General features: G+C 36.4%; 1 protein-coding gene across 3 annotated transcripts in view; it reads left to right on the forward strand.

The window, feature by feature from the left end:
* Positions 1 to 12,283, forward strand: part of FSTL5 (follistatin like 5) — a gene marked incomplete at both ends in the record, with an annotated part of 643,376 nt that extends 631,093 nt beyond the window's left edge. For all 3 annotated transcript variants that reach the window (XM_082838713.1, XM_082838714.1, XM_082838712.1), the window contains one exon: positions 11,581 to 12,283. In XM_082838713.1, coding sequence (XP_082694839.1) covers positions 11,581 to 12,283 — 703 coding nt within the window. The remainder of the gene's footprint in view (positions 1 to 11,580) is intronic.
* Between the last annotated feature and the right edge of the window lie 5,467 nt (positions 12,284 to 17,750).

Here is a 17,750-nt window from a genome sequence, read left to right on the forward strand (position 1 = left end):
GTTAAAATTCAATTAGTTAATGTATAAATTTAATATATCCCCTGAAAATATTAACATTTTTAAATTAGATAAATTGATTCTAAAATGTAAGATAAAAATGCTAGTCATGTTTTAACTTGATAAACTGACTGCAAAGTTTATGGAACACCACACATAAAAAATGTAGCCAATAAATTTTGAGAAAAAATTGTGAAAGATTCATTTCCTTGGATATTTATACGTATTTATAGGCTCAATAAATAAAATAGTGTAAAACTTATATGTGAAGAGAAACGCTCATGAAGTAAATAGAACATTCAGGTATAGATTAAATGCATGTCAGCCAACAAGCAGCATTCCAAATCAGTAGGAAGTGATGGCCTATTCAATAAATTGTGTACTAATAGATAGCTATGTCAAGAAAAACAACATTTGAACCATTACTGTATATAGTATATTGTTATAATAATGGTCTCCAGTGAATAGTCTCCCAGTATCAATGGTTTTGGGTAATCCCCTCAAACGTTGACCCTAGGCTTGGCTATATCATTTCTTAATGTCAGTGGGACCTAAGCAAACATGAGGCAAGCAGAGAGTTGACTATTTAGAGCTTCCCTTCTTAGAACGCCACAGTCACCTTGCGAGGAAGTCTTGTGTAGCATCCTTGAGGATAGAAAACCACACTGAAAGAGGGAGGCCAACCCGTCCCAGTTTTCCTTGCTGAGCTCAGCCACCAACGAACCCAGCAGTTGAATGAAGCCACATTGAGTATATGGAGTAAGTAAAATATTGTGGCTCATACTTCAGCTTCCTGGGAATGACTCTAAAGCAGTACATATACTACAGACAGCTATGGGGAAGTATCTTTCAAATGTAGTGTTGAAAGAGGAAAACTAAGACACAACATGAGATATATGCCATATCATCATCATTTATATAAATAAAAATGCAAAAACAAAACAAAACTCTTGCCTTTCCCTCTTTCCCTTACTCTTACATACCCAAGAACACACACACAGGATAATTTTAATACTAAGTCCAAATAAATTTCAGAACATATATTATAATCCCTTAACCTGTCAAGCAGTAATTATTCACGCAGCTTTAGTCTTGTCTGAAGAAAATGTAAACATAATGGGAAAATAATATTACAGCTACTAGTATTAATCATGTTTGTAACTTTTACTACATATTTCTATCTCAGTTCCATTAATTTAACAAAACACTATGGACCGAGTGGCTTAAATGACAAAAATTTATTTCTTACTCTTCTAGAGGCTGGGAAGTCCTGACGGTCATAGTGAGGACCCTCTTCCTGGTTTGCAGACTGTCATCTTCTTGCTGTATCCTCCCATGGCAGGGAGAGAGATCACCTTTCTAAGAAGTGTCTCCTCTTATAAGGGCACTAATCCCATTCACAAGGGCTCTATCCATGACCTAATTTCCTCCTAAAGGCTTGACTTCCAACTAGCATCGCATTGGGGATTAGGGCTTCGACATATGAATGGGGGGGGGGGAGGGCACATTTCAGTAATACATTCCACTCCTACCTCCTCAAAATTAATGTCCTCCTCAAGTGCAAAATGCACTCATTCATACCAATAGCCCCAAAAGTCTGAACTCATTCTAGCATTTCAAGTTTAAAGTCCAGAGTCTCATCTAAATATCACCTAAATTAGATTTGGTGGAGACTCAGGGTATGGTTCATACTGATGCAAAATTCCCCTCTTGTTGTGAACCTGTGAAATCAAACAAGTTATGTGCTTCCAAAATACAGTGGTGGGACAGGCACAGAATAGACACTTCATTCCAAAAGGGAGTACAAAGAGAGAAGGGAGTGGTGATGATGAGTCCCAAGCAACTCTAAAATGCAGCATGGCAAACTCCATGAGATTCTGGAGTCTCAAGAATATACCCTTTGGCTAGATGCTGTGGCTTCCAGACCCACTGGAGTGGAGTTCTGCCCCCTGCAGCTCTGCAGAGCTCTGGGTGGTCCTGTTCCTGAAGCTCTGGGTGATGTCTCACATCTTTTCAGTCCTAGGATGTGGCCCTGATAATCCTTGAATCACCTCTGGAGCCATTCACCCTTTGCCTTGAAGAATAATGCATGTCCACAGCTGAATAGCTGTATGGTCTCATCCTTTAAAATTCGAGAAGTCAGACAATCTCCCTTCACTCCATCCCATCTCCATCTCCTTTAGTTCAAACTGGCCGTGTTCTTCCTGGTGACTGATTTGTTCTGTGGTTCCACCCATGCTAATCTCCTTATCAAATGGTCAGTCTTCCACACACTTAATGTTCTCTTCTGAACATGCATTCTCATATTTTGTATTATGGACACAAAAGACTCTCCACATCTTTATGTTCTGGCTCCTTTTTGCTTAATGATTCCTTCTTCAATTCACCTCTCTTCTCATATTTTTACTATAAACAGTGATGAGGAACCAAGCCACTCCTTTAGAACTTTGCTTACGAATCTCCTCAGCTGAACATCTAAAACTTCATCATTCCCACGTTCTGTCTTCCATAAGACACTAGAACACTAACAGAACTTAACCGAGTTCTTTGCATATAACAGAAGTCACCTTTCCTCTGGTTTCCAATAATACTTCCTCAGTACCACCTGAGACTTCATCAGAATGGCTTCTACCATTCATATTTCCACATTCTGCTCATGATTTTTGGTGTATTCTTTAAGAAGACAGAGACTTTCTCTCCTTTTTTATTTCTGGGGCTTCATGAGGCTTGCCTTTAGCATTCCCTCCATGGCAATATTGGCTATTTCTCACATGTACATCAAAACTATTCCAGCCTCTACCCATCGCTCAGCTCCAAAGTTGCTTCCACACTTTTACAGCAGCATCCCTACTTGTGGTACCAAGGTCTGTCTTAGTCAGTTCATGCTGTTTTAACAAAATACCAGAGCCTGGGTGGCTTAAACAACAGAAATGTATTTGTCACAGTTCTAGACGCTGGGAAGTCAGAGACCAGGGTGTCAGCATAGCGAGGTTCTGGTAAGGACCCTCTTCTTGGTTTGCAGACTGCCATCTTCTTGTGTGCTCACATGGCAGAGACAGCGAGAGAGATCGTCTGTCTCATGTCTCTTCTTATAAGGCGACTAATCTCATTCATGGAGGCTCCTCCCTCATGACCTAATTCTTCCCAAAGTCTCCTCCAAATACCATCACATGGGGAATTAGGGCTTCAGCGTGTGAATTTGGAGGGAGGTGAAGGATATGAGGCACACACATTCAGTACACAGGAGTTAGTAAAAATATTTTACTAGTAACTGGAGGTTAGAGACATTTTCTACAACTTTACCAGAAGAAAATGTTATACAAAGAAGAAATCATTTCAGGAAGAAAAATCAAGAATTTTTCCTTCGCCCAACTTGCACAGTTACGCATTTTTTCCTTATCAATTGTCAAATGATCTCAATTAGAAAAGCTGTGTCTGTTAACAATCCTCACTCCAGGCAGCTCCATGCATCCACTAGACTTGAGACTCTCAGACTCCTCAGCCGAGGAAACCTGTGCTGCTCTTTGGCAAAACCTTTACCCTTCTCCACCTTGCTCTGTCCCAGGGGTCTGGCCAATGAGAAACCTGGCTGGAGGTTGCATGCAGAAGGTGGGACCAGAGTGTATTATCCCCACTACCCACCCCCCAGCACCTTGTCTACTGATTTCTAGGAAACCAGATGTTTCTTAAAACGGAAAGTCCCAGATCCTCACACGACATACCTCTCTCCACCTAACTCCTTCCTTCCAGGACACGGCAGTGACAACAGCCTTACTGTTGCGCTCCACACATTACTGCACTATCACTTGCAGTCAATTTACATTGCTTTGTAAACAGTCTCTTTGATTTATTCTAATTAGAATTTGCACTTTTCCTTCTGGGATCCAGACTGAAATGAGCTCTCTCTTCCACTGAAAGCCTAGCATAACAAAAGTTAGTAGCTGTAGCAAATTAGTAGTTGTAACCCATCTTTTCTTTGCAGAGTTTCCCCAAATACTCTTTGCAAGTCAAGGGACATAATTATAAGCACCCACTACTTGACATAATTACCTTAAGGATAGGAACCATTTATTTACTCTCCATTTCCTTCCTAAGGTTTTATGAAGTGTACTGCACACAGTAGGCTGTGAATTATTACTGAATGTGATCACGTAGCCTCTAGAACCCAAATCATGCCTAACCTGGTTCCTCAGGGAACCTGTTTTTCACTTCCTTTTCTCTCTTACAGGTACACAATGGACACTTGGGTAATATTTTTTGATTGATTAATAAGATTCTAATTTGTTCATGTCTTTGTTTTAGCTCCCTTTTCTCTTCCCACCTCTGTGCTCACAAATTATCTCTCACTCTTCTAATTACTAACTCCACTTCCGTTATGTCACCTCTGATCCATTTACCAACTCTTACGTGAAACACATCCTCTTCAGAGGAACAGGTAAGGTCAGGGAAGCTGCTATTTTCAGGTTGTTTTCCCAAAAAAAGTTAGGGAGAGGGAGAGCCACCAGTCTTTTAAAATGCCATCTTAATGCATAGTTGTCATGTTTTTCCTTAAGCTGTTAAGCTCTTCAGAAAAAAGTGGAGGGCTTTGGTATTTGAAGTACGGTCTGTAGTCCATGTGGTGTGCACAGAATTCTTAATAAATCTGTTTTTTTTCTGTATGCCCTGGTTACTCACTAGAAGTGATAGAACTTTAGACACTATATTAATTCTGTCAAGCGATTAGACATCCTGAATATAATAAAATTAAGTTATGTATTTATGTCTCAGTTTTTCCTAGAAGAATCAAGCTCCCTACACAACAGAAAAATAAGATACCAGAGAAGGAAGACAATAGGGGATTTAGGGATCAGTAATACATCCTACTTCATTTTTTAAGAAAAAAATTAAAAATGAAAGTAGGGAAGAAGTAATGTAGCTAAAATCTTTAATACAGAATTTGCACAATATACTTATAAAAGTCAGGAAGGAGGGCATCCTGGTGTTCATTTCAACTTTTCAACCTGTGTGTTGAAAACAGAAAACTTCAAAGTATTATCATTTCTCAAACACATCTAAGCATTAGGCCAATTCAGGAACCGTCCTTGCTCTCGTTATAAATCTTTACTAAATGTGTCAATTCCACTTCTTCTGTGTTTCACCTCTTTCGAATGTGAATGTGACCACTCTTTAGGAACAGGTGTATTTTACTGAGCTGTTTATGTGAAATTCAGATAAAAACTAAATCCTCTGGTACTTGAGTAGGAACAGCATTCAGTCTTTTATTACGGGGGTCAGTCTGGGATAATAGGAAACAACTAAATATAAAGGAATCCATAAACTAGTGAATGATGACTCATGTCAGCTTTATGGTTTGTGTCGATGAAAACCCTGTGCTAGCTGTTAACACACTGGGGGATATTTCAACAGCACATTATGTGTGGGGGTCTATATATTAATTGCAAGGAGAGGAGATTATCATTTTAGTTTCTTATCTGTTAAGCATTTCTTACCTTCCAGTTGGAAAAACAGGGTACTTATCATCCAGTTAGGAAAACAAAGTATTAATAATCCTGCTTGTCACTTTTTATGAAGTACTAATTATTTACTTGATCCTATGTTTTGGATTTAGATTTTCACAAGTAAAATCTCAATACAACAAATTCCTATGGCTGTTCCAATTTTCTTGTTCTGAGATTTTATTTCAAAGAATATGCTTTCTACAATTGAGACATCAGAAAAGTTTGGGGAAATTCTTTTATTTACATGTGGATTGCAGCAAGTTTTTTTTTTTTTTTTTTTTTTTTTTTACTAATAAGGCATAGTGTCTGGCAAAACCAATACTCAAATGCACCCAATCTCCACTTACTGCTTTCCATTTGCATCCATTGATATACATGGAAAGACTAGTTTTAAAATCTGGGGAGGTGCAGATGACAGAGTTTGAGGAAAGAGATCATACAGGAATGGAGAGGGAGCTTCAGAAACATTTCCCAGGGAGAAACCATAACTCAAAAAGACACATGCACCCCAGTGTTCACTGCAGCACTATTTACAATAGCCAGGACATGGAAGCAACATAAATGTCCATCAACAGAGGAATGGATAAAGAAGATGTGGTACATTTATACAATGGAATATTACTCAGCCATAAAAAAGAACAAAATAATACCATTTGCAGAAACATGGATGGACCTAGAGATTGTCATACTGAGTGAAGTTAAGTCAGACAGAGAAGGACAAATATCATATGATATCGCTTATATGTGGAATCTAAAAAAAAAAGGGTACAAATGAACTTATTTACAAAACAGAAATAAAGGCACAGATGTAAAAAAATAAACTTATGGTCAGGGAGGAAAGTGGGGGAGGGATAAACTGGGAGATTGGGATTAATATATACACACTACTATATAAAAAATAAAAAACTAATAAGGACCCACTGTATAGCACAGGGGACTCTACTCAGTACTCTGTAATGGCCTATATGGGAAAAGAATCAAAAAAAAAGGAACGGGTATATGTATATGTATAACTGATTCAGTTTGCTGTGCACCTGAAACTAACACAACACTGTAAATCAACTATACTCCAATAAAAATTAAAGAAAAAAAAAACAACAAAGAAACACTTCCTAGCTTGTAAGGACTGGTCCTTAGTGGTTAAGTATTAGAAGTCAGCTTTAATGAGAACTGTCCAGGTGGGGATCTGTGAGGACTCTGGGGAGAGGCAGCCCTGTATTATGATTCAGGAGATAAAATCATTATTTTTCTGCAAATCTTTGGAGCATCTTTCACTCTAAGCTTTGGGGTATCACTACTCTTGGCACTGACCATGGCAAATTAATACAGGTCATTAATTACAATTATGAGATTCCTTCAGTAGCATCTCAGGTCATGGATTTGAAAGCAGGACAGGAGCAGAATATCATCACAGATTCTGTGGGGTGAGTGACTTAAAAGCTGCTTTGTGAGATTCTATTTGGGGGCTGTCTAGTGAAAGATATGGGGAAGTCATTCATTACTCAAATGCAAGAACTGTAGCCTGGTCTTGTGGGACGTGGAGGTCATGGCACAGTTAATCTTTATTAGGCTTCATGATGTTTCAGTCATGTTTCTCTCTAAGTATCTGTTCTTTTCCCCCTCTCTGCCAAATCGCTTCCCTTGCAACACTCCTGAATTGCCATGACACACTCTGACTGCACCTCTCCATGTCCTTAGAGATCCAGGTCCTAAAGTCAGCCACAAAATTTTCTGTTACTTTTAGTGAAAGTCCTTGAGTAAGACAGGTATCGATTCCAAATCCCATCATTTGTGCAGAGTTCAAAGTCACCCAGTACTCCATGGCCACCTGCTCCACACCCTCCCTAGGAACTGAAACAGCGTCTCTAAGAGATGATGGAGTGAGCTCGGCTGCCCATGTTCCTAACATGAGCAATTTGGTGATTGGGCAAGGTGCGCACTGGACACAGATCCTGTTGACACAAGCGAAAGCAAGAATAAAAAGGTGAATTTCTATTATCAAAGTGACCGCTGTTGGGCTTCCCTGGTGGCACAGTGGTTGAGAATCTGCCTGCCAATGCAGGGAACACGGGTTCGAGCCCTGGTCTGGGAAGATCCCACATGCCGCGGAGCAACTAGGCCCGTGAGCCACAACTACTGAGCCTGAGTGTCTGGAGCCTGTGCTCCGCAACAAGAGAGTGAGAGGCCTGCGTACCGCAATGAAGAGTGGCCCCCGCTTGCCACAACTAGAGAAAGCCCTCGCACAGAAGCGAAGACCCAACACAGCCAGTAATTAATTAATTAATTTAAAAAAAAAAAGTGACCGCTGTTGAATTCACAAATGCATAAATCTCATCACATTTGGGTAATACCATGTGCTTATTTTTAACATTGTGGGAATACTGGCTATACAAAAAATTTAATCATTTGTTTTTGTTTTTCCATCCATGGATTATAATAGTCTGTTGTCCCATAGGAAATATTATATTTGATACATAATGGGAAAATGATGCTACTTAACGTATAAAGCATGGACCTGTTCTGCTTGTTGAGAATATACTGTTTTACTGGTAATAAACACGCATTTATTCTCATTCTCAAAACAAGGTACTTTTATCCTCTTCATGCCGATGAGGAAACTGAAACTCATGGAAGTCAAGGACTTTATATGAGTCAAGGACTTTATATGAGGTCACATATCTATTATATTGAAAAACTGGGTCATGAAACTAAATCAGCTCAGATTGAAAACACTTACTTCATCCAAACAAGTTCTCTGAATGTGAATCACCTCATGACCTCACTTTAAAGCATAAAAACAGTAATTAAGTTGAATCTTTTTATAAAATTTATAATGAACTAGATTGATTAAACACTCAGAAAAAGAAAATAATTTGGTAAAGAAAAGAAGGCTGTCACTCGCCTCACCAAATCTGGCAACAAATCCACACAGTGCCGTGCGGAGAGGTTACGATTTCCTAGTTACTTTATTTCCCAAATACACGAAGTCATTTCAAGAATAAGTTTTAACTCTCTCATTTCTCATAGTCTGCAACTTCCTACACACATTCTGACAAATATTAGACAAACTATGTTAGGCCTAGTACTATGCAGGATTTTATTACACTAAGCAGGCATGAAAGTTGAGAGCCTAGCATAGTAAATATTAATCACAGACTAATGAACAGTGGCAGACTTCAGAATATCAATCTGTACTGGGGGAAATTTTGAATTAGAGACACCACTTCCTACCAATAAATCAGTAGTGAAAAATGGAAGGCTTTCTCAATGCATCTGTTTATGTAGCTAGATCTCTAGTCCTAAAGGAGCATACAGTATGGATGCCAAAGGGATGTAATTTTATCGCCCCACATGGGGCTTTTGCATTTTTAACGGAACCATTTTTTAAAATTTATTTACCTCCAAAAGAGGCTGGACTGTATCACAGGAAACTTGAGTGCATTCTTCAGTATCGGAGTTAAACTAGTTCATGAGTGGTTAGAGCTTGTCTCCTTCTTCCTCTTTAGCATTCAAACACCATTGTCTAAAGGGAGCAGAAGACCCCAGGTTAAGAGGAGAATTGAAATGCCAAGACTTGACTGGTTTATGGCTTTTATTAAATGTGCAAATTACTGCTTTTGCCTCTGAGCACTTATACCATATATAACAAAAAAAAAAAGACAGTATCTTCCATCATAATTAACAATTCCATTAATGACATCAGACACAATGATACATCTCCACACTTACATGTCCTTAATGACTGTCAATGAATGGAAGTACATCCCTTTCCAGTAGCCCAAGTTCATTATTTATTAAGACAAGTATGAGAGTGGGTAGTGATAATTAGGATTTTATGATATTTTTGATGCCGATAATACAAAAGTAATGAGACTCAGTTTTCAGTTTGAGGGCTTTTGTTTGTTTGCTTATTCTTTAACATTCAGGTGGTATTTAAAACCTGCACTAGGTATTCATATTTTAATGGGAGCATTTAAAAGTGATTGTTAACAATATAAAGGTCTCTTCATACCATTGTAATCAGGACTGAAATTTAATAGGTATAGTATGAGCTTTGTTTACTGAAAGGACACAAGCACAGTTATTAGGGACACAATAAAAAATAAAGATCCCATAAGTCAACCAGAAATGGTGCATGTCATTTTGAAATACAATAGAAATATTACTTTCAAAATGATTACTTTATTCCATTTCAAATATATATATATATATATAAAGTAATAGGTACTAAGTAATAGTATTACAGAATACTATAATTAAGCATTAATCACTAACAGTTTTTCAATTCACTCAAAATTTCTAGACTCATTGAAAGCAGGGCGAGTTATGTTCACCTCCAATATATTCCCAGTTCTTTGGGTTTAGTGGTTGTTCAGTAAATCTTTAAGATATCTTTTTAAAGGAGTAGATATACATGGTAGCTTTTCTTTTGTGTAGAAGAATTTGTACTCTCTCCAGTGACAGCAGTCTCTTCACAAATGTTCAAATATATCTAAAGTTATGATATAGTTTCCTAAGTCTATGTAATGCAATAACATAGAAGCAGTTACAGTCTTATGTCTATTTTAGTACAATATTTGTGCTTATGTACTTCATGCCTTACATAATACAAGACTGATTCTTTGAAAACATTCACCTTATTTTGTCTAGGATATTAAAGGTCTGTGTTTATTTATATTTTGAGCTTTCCATGTGATTATATTTAAAATTTTAAGGATTATTACACTGAATGCACCATATTTATGTATTATGTGTGGAAATGGTAACTTTGTTTACAAAAATTAAACTTTAAGAATTAGTATACGGAAAATGAATTGTACAGGTGACAATAATAAAAATGGCTATCTTTATAGAGTTTGTTTTGTTTTGCTTTAATACTCACAGTAAAGTCATCTTAATTTTTTTCATTTAGGAGTACAGTCAGTGTAACATAACAATACTTTTCTGATCTTTATTTTTAAGGAATTTCTGGAAATATTAGGAGGTGTTTTAATCAATATTATTAGCAAAAACAAAATAAAAGTCCTTTACAATTCTGTTGTCCAATATGCATTTTGGATATAATTGTGTATAGTAGTTTCTATCTCATTTTATCTTATTTAACCTACTTATTTTTGCTAGGAAGCCACTGATGTTATAGGTCAGTGTTTCAAAATGTATTTATACCCTGCAAGCAAACAAAAAAACCCACAAGATATATTTACCCTTGTCACAGGGACTTTTGATAATTTACAGCTAGCATTCAGGACCAAAAGCACTGAAGTAATCAAAGAGGTCACCAAAACTTATTTTAAAATATATTTATTTTTTTGATTGAATTTAATAGAAAAATGCCATAAATCTCCAAAGTTCATGATTGTTCAGTATAAAATAACCGATACAATGCAGGTATGTCATTAAAAATTATAATAGTATTTGCTTGGCAAGGATGAAAATTTTAACTTGTATTTGAAATTTATAATAAAATAAATGTTAAAAGCGTAAAGGTAGTTAATCAAGATGATCCTAAAATGGAATAAATAGAAGGGTAATAGTTTTATACCCCTCCCGAAAAAAATCTCCATCTATTAGGGTAGAGAGGCAGCTTAAAATGAGAAAAATAGGGATAATTATCTAAATAGTGGTGATTGTCAGATTTATTTGAAGGTCATAAACAATATAAGAAGTAAATGAAGTGAGTGAAAGCGATATATATTCAAGGCTTTTATTCTTGCTGGCTTTCTAGCAGTTAACAAAGTTGATTCAATATCAGTAGGTTTAGAGACGTGCAAAATAATGTTTACTTTTTGACCCTCTAGAGTAAAAATAAAATGTGTTGTTCCAATTAACTAGATGTATCACTTTTAATTATTTTGCTTTCTACAGCATGAGCTATAACTGTTTGGCTCTAATGAAAGGATGACCTAGAGGAAAGAGGAGGACAGCAAGATTGAAAGTTAATTCTAACACGATTGGGCCACCAGTTGCTGCATGGCCTGACAATTAATGCCTGGGCTGTGATGGCCCTTTCCACCTGCCCACAGTGCATTTTCTTCTGGTAACCACCCCGGAGCTTCCTGTCTAACTTTGGTTTTCATCTTTGCAGGTTTGGATTTATTCTGCATAAAGATGAAGCTGTACTACAAAAAATTGATCTTGAAACCATGTCATACGTCAAGACCATTAACTTGAAGGACTATAAGTGTGTCCCTCAGTCGCTGGCGTATACACACTTGGGAGGATATTATTTTATTGGCTGTAAACCCAACAGCACTGGGGCGGTTCCCCCACAGCTCTTGGTGGACAGTGTAACTGACTCGGTCATTGGGTTCAACAGTGATGTGACAGGCACTCCGTATGTCTCTCCGGACGGACACTATCTTGTCAGCATCAGTGACGTGAAAGGTCTTGTGAGGGTCCAGTACATCACCATCAGAGGAGAAATACAAGAGGCTTTTGATATTCACACAAACCTGCACATATCTGACCTGGCCTTTCAGCCATCCTTTACGGAAGCCCATCAGTACAACATCTACGGTAGTTCAAGCACACAGACTGATGTGCTCTTTGTGGAGCTCGCCTCTGGGAAGGTTAAGATGATAAAGAGTCTTAAGGAACCACTCAAGGCAGAGGAATGGCCTTGGAACCGGAAGAACAGGCAAATCCAGGACAGTGGCTTGTTTGGTCAATATCTGATGACGCCTTCCAAGGACTCTCTCTTTATACTAGATGGACGACTCAATAAGTTAAACTGTGAGATCACTGAAGTTAAGCAAGGAAATACAGTCGTCTGGGTTGGAGATGCCTAGGAGCCTATTAAACAATTATTAAGTGAAGAGCTTTCCAGTACACTGCACTTAATCCATGGTTTCAATTTACAACTTACATTGCTTAACTTTTCAAGTTTGTATCCTAGGCAAACATAAGTTACTTGGGTGGCCCAAATAAAATAGATTTTTTTTTTTTGCAGAGAAATACACAATTAGTAATATTGGTTGATTAGAAATATTTAACACGATATTTAATGAGAAGCTATTATACATCAATTGCAAGAATCAGATCTATAGTTATGTTTTAAGCTAATAAAATAGGAATTTAAATACTTACAAATAACTGCAGGGAATTTGAAATGATTTTAAGCATCATTTCATTTTGAGGGTGATTTATCTATTTTTTTTCTCTGTCCTTTTGGTATGCTTACACCAGAAATAAAAGGTGTTATGGAACCTTAAAATTCTTAATTCAAAATATTCTGTCCCATCCACTGTTTATAATCTTTTGTGCCTTGAAGGGAATGTCACAAGACGAAAAGGAAGGCTAAAAACTGCATACTGACCGCCTACATCACTGTAAATTTCTTGTCATTAAAAGAGAAAAGTTGAATATCTCTTGCAACAAACCCAGTCTTCAGTCATTTGTCTAACCCTCAATGAAATGTCGTTTGAAGGCATAAGTTGGCCTAAGGTTGTACACAGGTGACAAACTCTGACACTCACTGTATAATCTGCAGCATGCTATGGAAAATGGGGAGGAAAAGAGGAAAATAATTATGGTGAAATGTTTGCAATGTATTCTCAACTCCTTTTGGTTTCAATCACTAGAGTGTATTATATTTTTAATGCAAGTTTGTCTGGGATGTCAACTGCTTACAGATGTCTATTATTAGTGGAATAGATTTTTTCTTTTCGTGTAGTCCAGTGTTGCATCGGCAGGAACTTCCATTTCTAAAACAGAAGCATTATTTGTGTCTGCTTAGAGTAAACCACATATCGGGAAATTAATAACAGGAAGAAAAAACTGGCTAGAGAACTGATGAGTATTAGTGGTTTACGAGAATTAGTAACAGAAATTGGGAATTAGGGGATAGCACCACAGTGGTGAGGAAAGATACTTCTCCATTGCCTTTGCTATTTAAATATAACCCATCACAGGACTTCATTCCTTTATAACTTTCCTAAATGACTATTGTTTAACTCCTACATAATCCATAAACAACTCTCTCACTATGTCCCGTAGTTTGAAACCTGACTAATCCTCTTATTTGAGACACTGCATAGAAGTAAAAATTATTGCTTTTCTTTTTCAAGGCAAACAAAAGGCTGGTAGAAGTGGATTAAAACTAGTGAGTTGGTTTATTAAAATAAGCGGATAATTATCCAGGCTTCAAGTAATAGCTTACATGTTTGGAGAATCTTTTTACTTATTTTTGTTTTATTGTTGCTAAAAATGCTAATGAGCTGTTGAAATGACCTCCATTTCCTGAAGGTAATCCAATGAGGTCTTTTTTAAATACAAATTTTACTCAAGTTTAAATTGTGTAAAACTGCTTAGAAACCTGACATTTTATAGTGTGTAATATCTTATGTGTATATAGCATCCTGAACTGTGTGATACAGTAGATTACTTCTTAGCTTAAGGAAGCATTATGGGAGGTAGATTTAATAAACAACAGAAATCAGCTTATGTTTCTACTTATCTGTTTTCCTTTCTAGCAATTTTCTCCTTTGGGATCATGAACCACATAAAGTGTCTGTGACCTAATGATTTAATGTTAAGTCTGTCTCATATATCCTTCTTTGGTAGCTTACACCATGTGGGTGCTCTGTCGGTAGACATTGCTTGATAAAAGGAGAATAAACTTCTTACATTTTAACTCTTGAGAGTTCAGTCAGTGTTTTAATGTAAATGCCCATGTTTTGTTTTGTTTTCCTCCCTGTACTTCAGACATAGTCTGCTGTTCTGCATTATTTTTAAAAAGTGATGGGGTGGGGTAGAGGGCAGGTGAAGTGAGACCAATCAAGGAATGACCATTTAGCTTTATTATATCAATTCTAAGTTGCTCTATGCCTTCATATTCATGTGTAAAGCAAGATATTTATCCTTTTAAGGTGTCTATGTCTTTAGAATCCCTTCTTATATATTAAAGAAATGAGTATCAGAATGGAACATAAAAGTAGGCTCAAATCCTTTCCTTTCAACATCCTTACACTTTCAATCACACAAATACTGAGCCCTCTTTTTTAACAATGAAATATTCAAAATATTGACATTTGTGATTCTTTTAAAAAAGAAGGAAATGCAATAATATAATATTTTCTAAAGTAGATAATTATTTCTTCAACAGAATAAGAGCTGGCCGACAGGGCATCAGCATTACTCTATACACGTCTTGATAAAAGTGTGTTGAAAATAATGATCTCATCAATAATGTGGGCATGTGTAAAAACTGAACGTTAAGAAAAGCCAAGATAAAAATGATAAGGTCATTGCTCTAAAAAGAAGCTATAACATCAAAGAGTAGATTTTTAATAGGCAAGAGAAAATAGTGAAGTGATAGCAAAAAAAAATAATAATATGATTTTATTGCAAATTATCTGGTGATAATTTTGTGATATCAGTGAAGGGCATGAAGTAAGAAGAGGTGTGAAATCAAGAACAGAAATAGCATGTGGAGAGGTCCTTGAGCACAACTGACTAGAAAAAGTAAATATTTATGTAAAGAAGGTGATATCCATGACTCAAGAAAAAGGGGTTATGATCAGATTTTGGAGGGAGGGAAGTGAAGAATGGAGCGAATTTACAGAGTTTAGACTTAATCCAGACAGTAGGAACTCAGCAATAATTTTTAAAACGAGAAATAACAGTGGAAACAACACTTTCAACATTCATTATTTTCTAATGGAATGAAGATTTGACAAGGGAAATTAGCGGAAGAGGTATCATTTGGGAGGCTACTGCAAAAAAATGTAAGTTTGTGATCTTTAATATATGACAATTAAATTGAAAGTATATATTACAAGACAGGGCGTGTTAAGGAACCAGACTTGAGATGGCAACTGAATAAGTGTGTATGATAAAAAGAAACAAATCAACAGGTCTCAAATAGGACATCAGTGGTAAAAATAAAGTCATGAAAGAGAAGCAGATCTGGGTGTAAGAAGGAGGATTTAGATAAAAGACAAATAATACTGGACATGGGATATATTTCCAGAGTAGTGTCATCATGTTTATGTAGCAAACCAATACAATTTTCAGGCATTATTCCACCTCCTGTTTAATGATATAAAAGTAAAGTAGAAGCACTTTTTAAAAAGTGCAATTTTAGAACCTTATCACCTTGAAGACTCCCACACAAAAGTTCTTCGCAGGGTTTTCTTTTAAAAAATAAGTGAACTTGACTGGATTTTACATTAAGTATTTTAGATTTTACATGATGAAATGATATGTTTAATCATATCTGACAGCTTGTCATATTATGTAAATTTTAAAAGTGTGAAAACATTAAGAACAATATGGCTATCATGAAAATTAATACAACTCTAAAATAGGATGAAAATGTACACCCCAATGTTACAACCTTACGAACTCACAAGGGGCCACTTCTAATGTCACTGGTCCGTACATCTACCATTTAGCGGTTCCTGTGTGAATGGGTAAAGAGAAAAAAAGCAGCATCTTATCAAAAGCCTATTTTCACTTTTCTTCCAAACACACTCTAATATCATTTATCTCTCCTTGAAATCTTCATGCACAGAAATATGTTCTGAAAATCATGCTATAGAAATTCACGATTGTAGACTTGAGTCACGATAACCTTCCCCATCCTTTGAGAAGACTAAATCTTAACATATGAGCATGATTTGTTAGTCTGTAATTTTTTTTTTTTTTTTTGTGGTACGTGGGCCTATCACTCTTGTGGCCTCTCCCGTTGCGGAGCACGGGCTCCGGACGCGCAGACTCAGCGGCCATGGCTCACGGGCCCAGCTGCTCCGCGGCATCTGGGATCTTCCCGGACCTGGGCACGAACCCATGTCCCCTGCATCGGCAGGCTGACTCTCAACCACTGCGCCACTAGGGAAGCCCTGTTAGTCTGTATTTAATAAATGATATAGTCCTATTAGTAAATAGAAAAGCACACAGCTTTTTCAAAAATATTCATCAACAAAATATTCCTGCCTCTGTGTAATATAATGGGCACTGCACAGCTCTTTTACAGTAATGTGCAACTAACCATTGGTGAATTAGAAAAGATTTCACCATTTTTCTTTTATACGAGAGTACAGTAATGATAAAATGCTCAATGTTTTGAGACTTGTGTTCAAGTCCATAACTAAATTTTGCATGTAGTATAGTTTGGCTGAAACTGAGAAAGAACAGACTGAAATACCAAGTGTATCTTTTAATGTTTGATAAATATTTCGAAGACTCTCTATAGCACATTTTCCACTTTTAAAAGAAGATTCAGAATTGTCTCAATGTCAAAAGAATATACGGTCAATTCAATTGGAAATATGTTCGTTTTATTCATGTGTATAAATTATTTTTGCATTTCCATGAAAAAGTACACTGTTCCTTTACACCTGGCTCTATATACTTCTTCAGTGCTACAAAGTCCAAGTGAAAAATCCCATGATAATCAAGAAAGGGACTCTACACACATGAAAATATAGAGATATCACAAATGGATAATCACTGAATTACTCCACTATGCCTCTGCTTATCCACCTACCTTCAAACCAGTTTTGCTTCTAATTCAAGGTTCTGTACTTTGTTCAGAACTATTACCAAAGCATAGCAAACACTCCACAACTGATCTTGGGAATAAAGTAGTATTCATGACTTTCTTTAGGTCATTACACATCATTTTGATACATTAATTGCCCTTTAGGGAAATAATTATTATAAGTTGAGCAAAAGTAAATATATCAATTAGATTAAGGATATTAACGTACAGTATGTTAATTTTGTATAATTTTAAAAATTTTATTGTTGACAAATATTACATTATTTCATTTTGTCTATATTGGTGCAAATGTACCATACATCATGCAGGTTTACATAGCAGCAGTTAAACATCACACAGGGGTGTGTGTGTGTCTCAATTTGGGCATATGCAAAAATGGACGCATCTGGGATGGAGAATTAAATCTTAATATTCAAACATACCTCATTAGTACTTTTAAATTTCTCTTAAATCTAGGACAAGATTGATTTAAATAAAATGTTTTATATATAAGATTTTAGTGTAAGTTTGTGGAATGATTGTAGAGCACAGAATCTCCATCTTCTACACACCTATATATATGTGTTCTTTATAATGAACCAAAATGAGGACATAATTTCAAAGTACTTATGCAACACCTACTAATTAGCATCCATGTGTATAAAGTACGAACTACAGAGAAGTGAGAAAATAAAAGAAAGAGAAAGTGTAGTGTGCCTTGATTACTAAGATCTAATGAATGTATACATATGTACACATATGCATATAAATAC

This window comes from Leucopleurus acutus (assembly GCF_964270905.1).
Source record: "Leucopleurus acutus genome assembly, chromosome: 4".
NCBI lineage: Eukaryota > Metazoa > Chordata > Mammalia > Artiodactyla > Delphinidae > Leucopleurus > Leucopleurus acutus.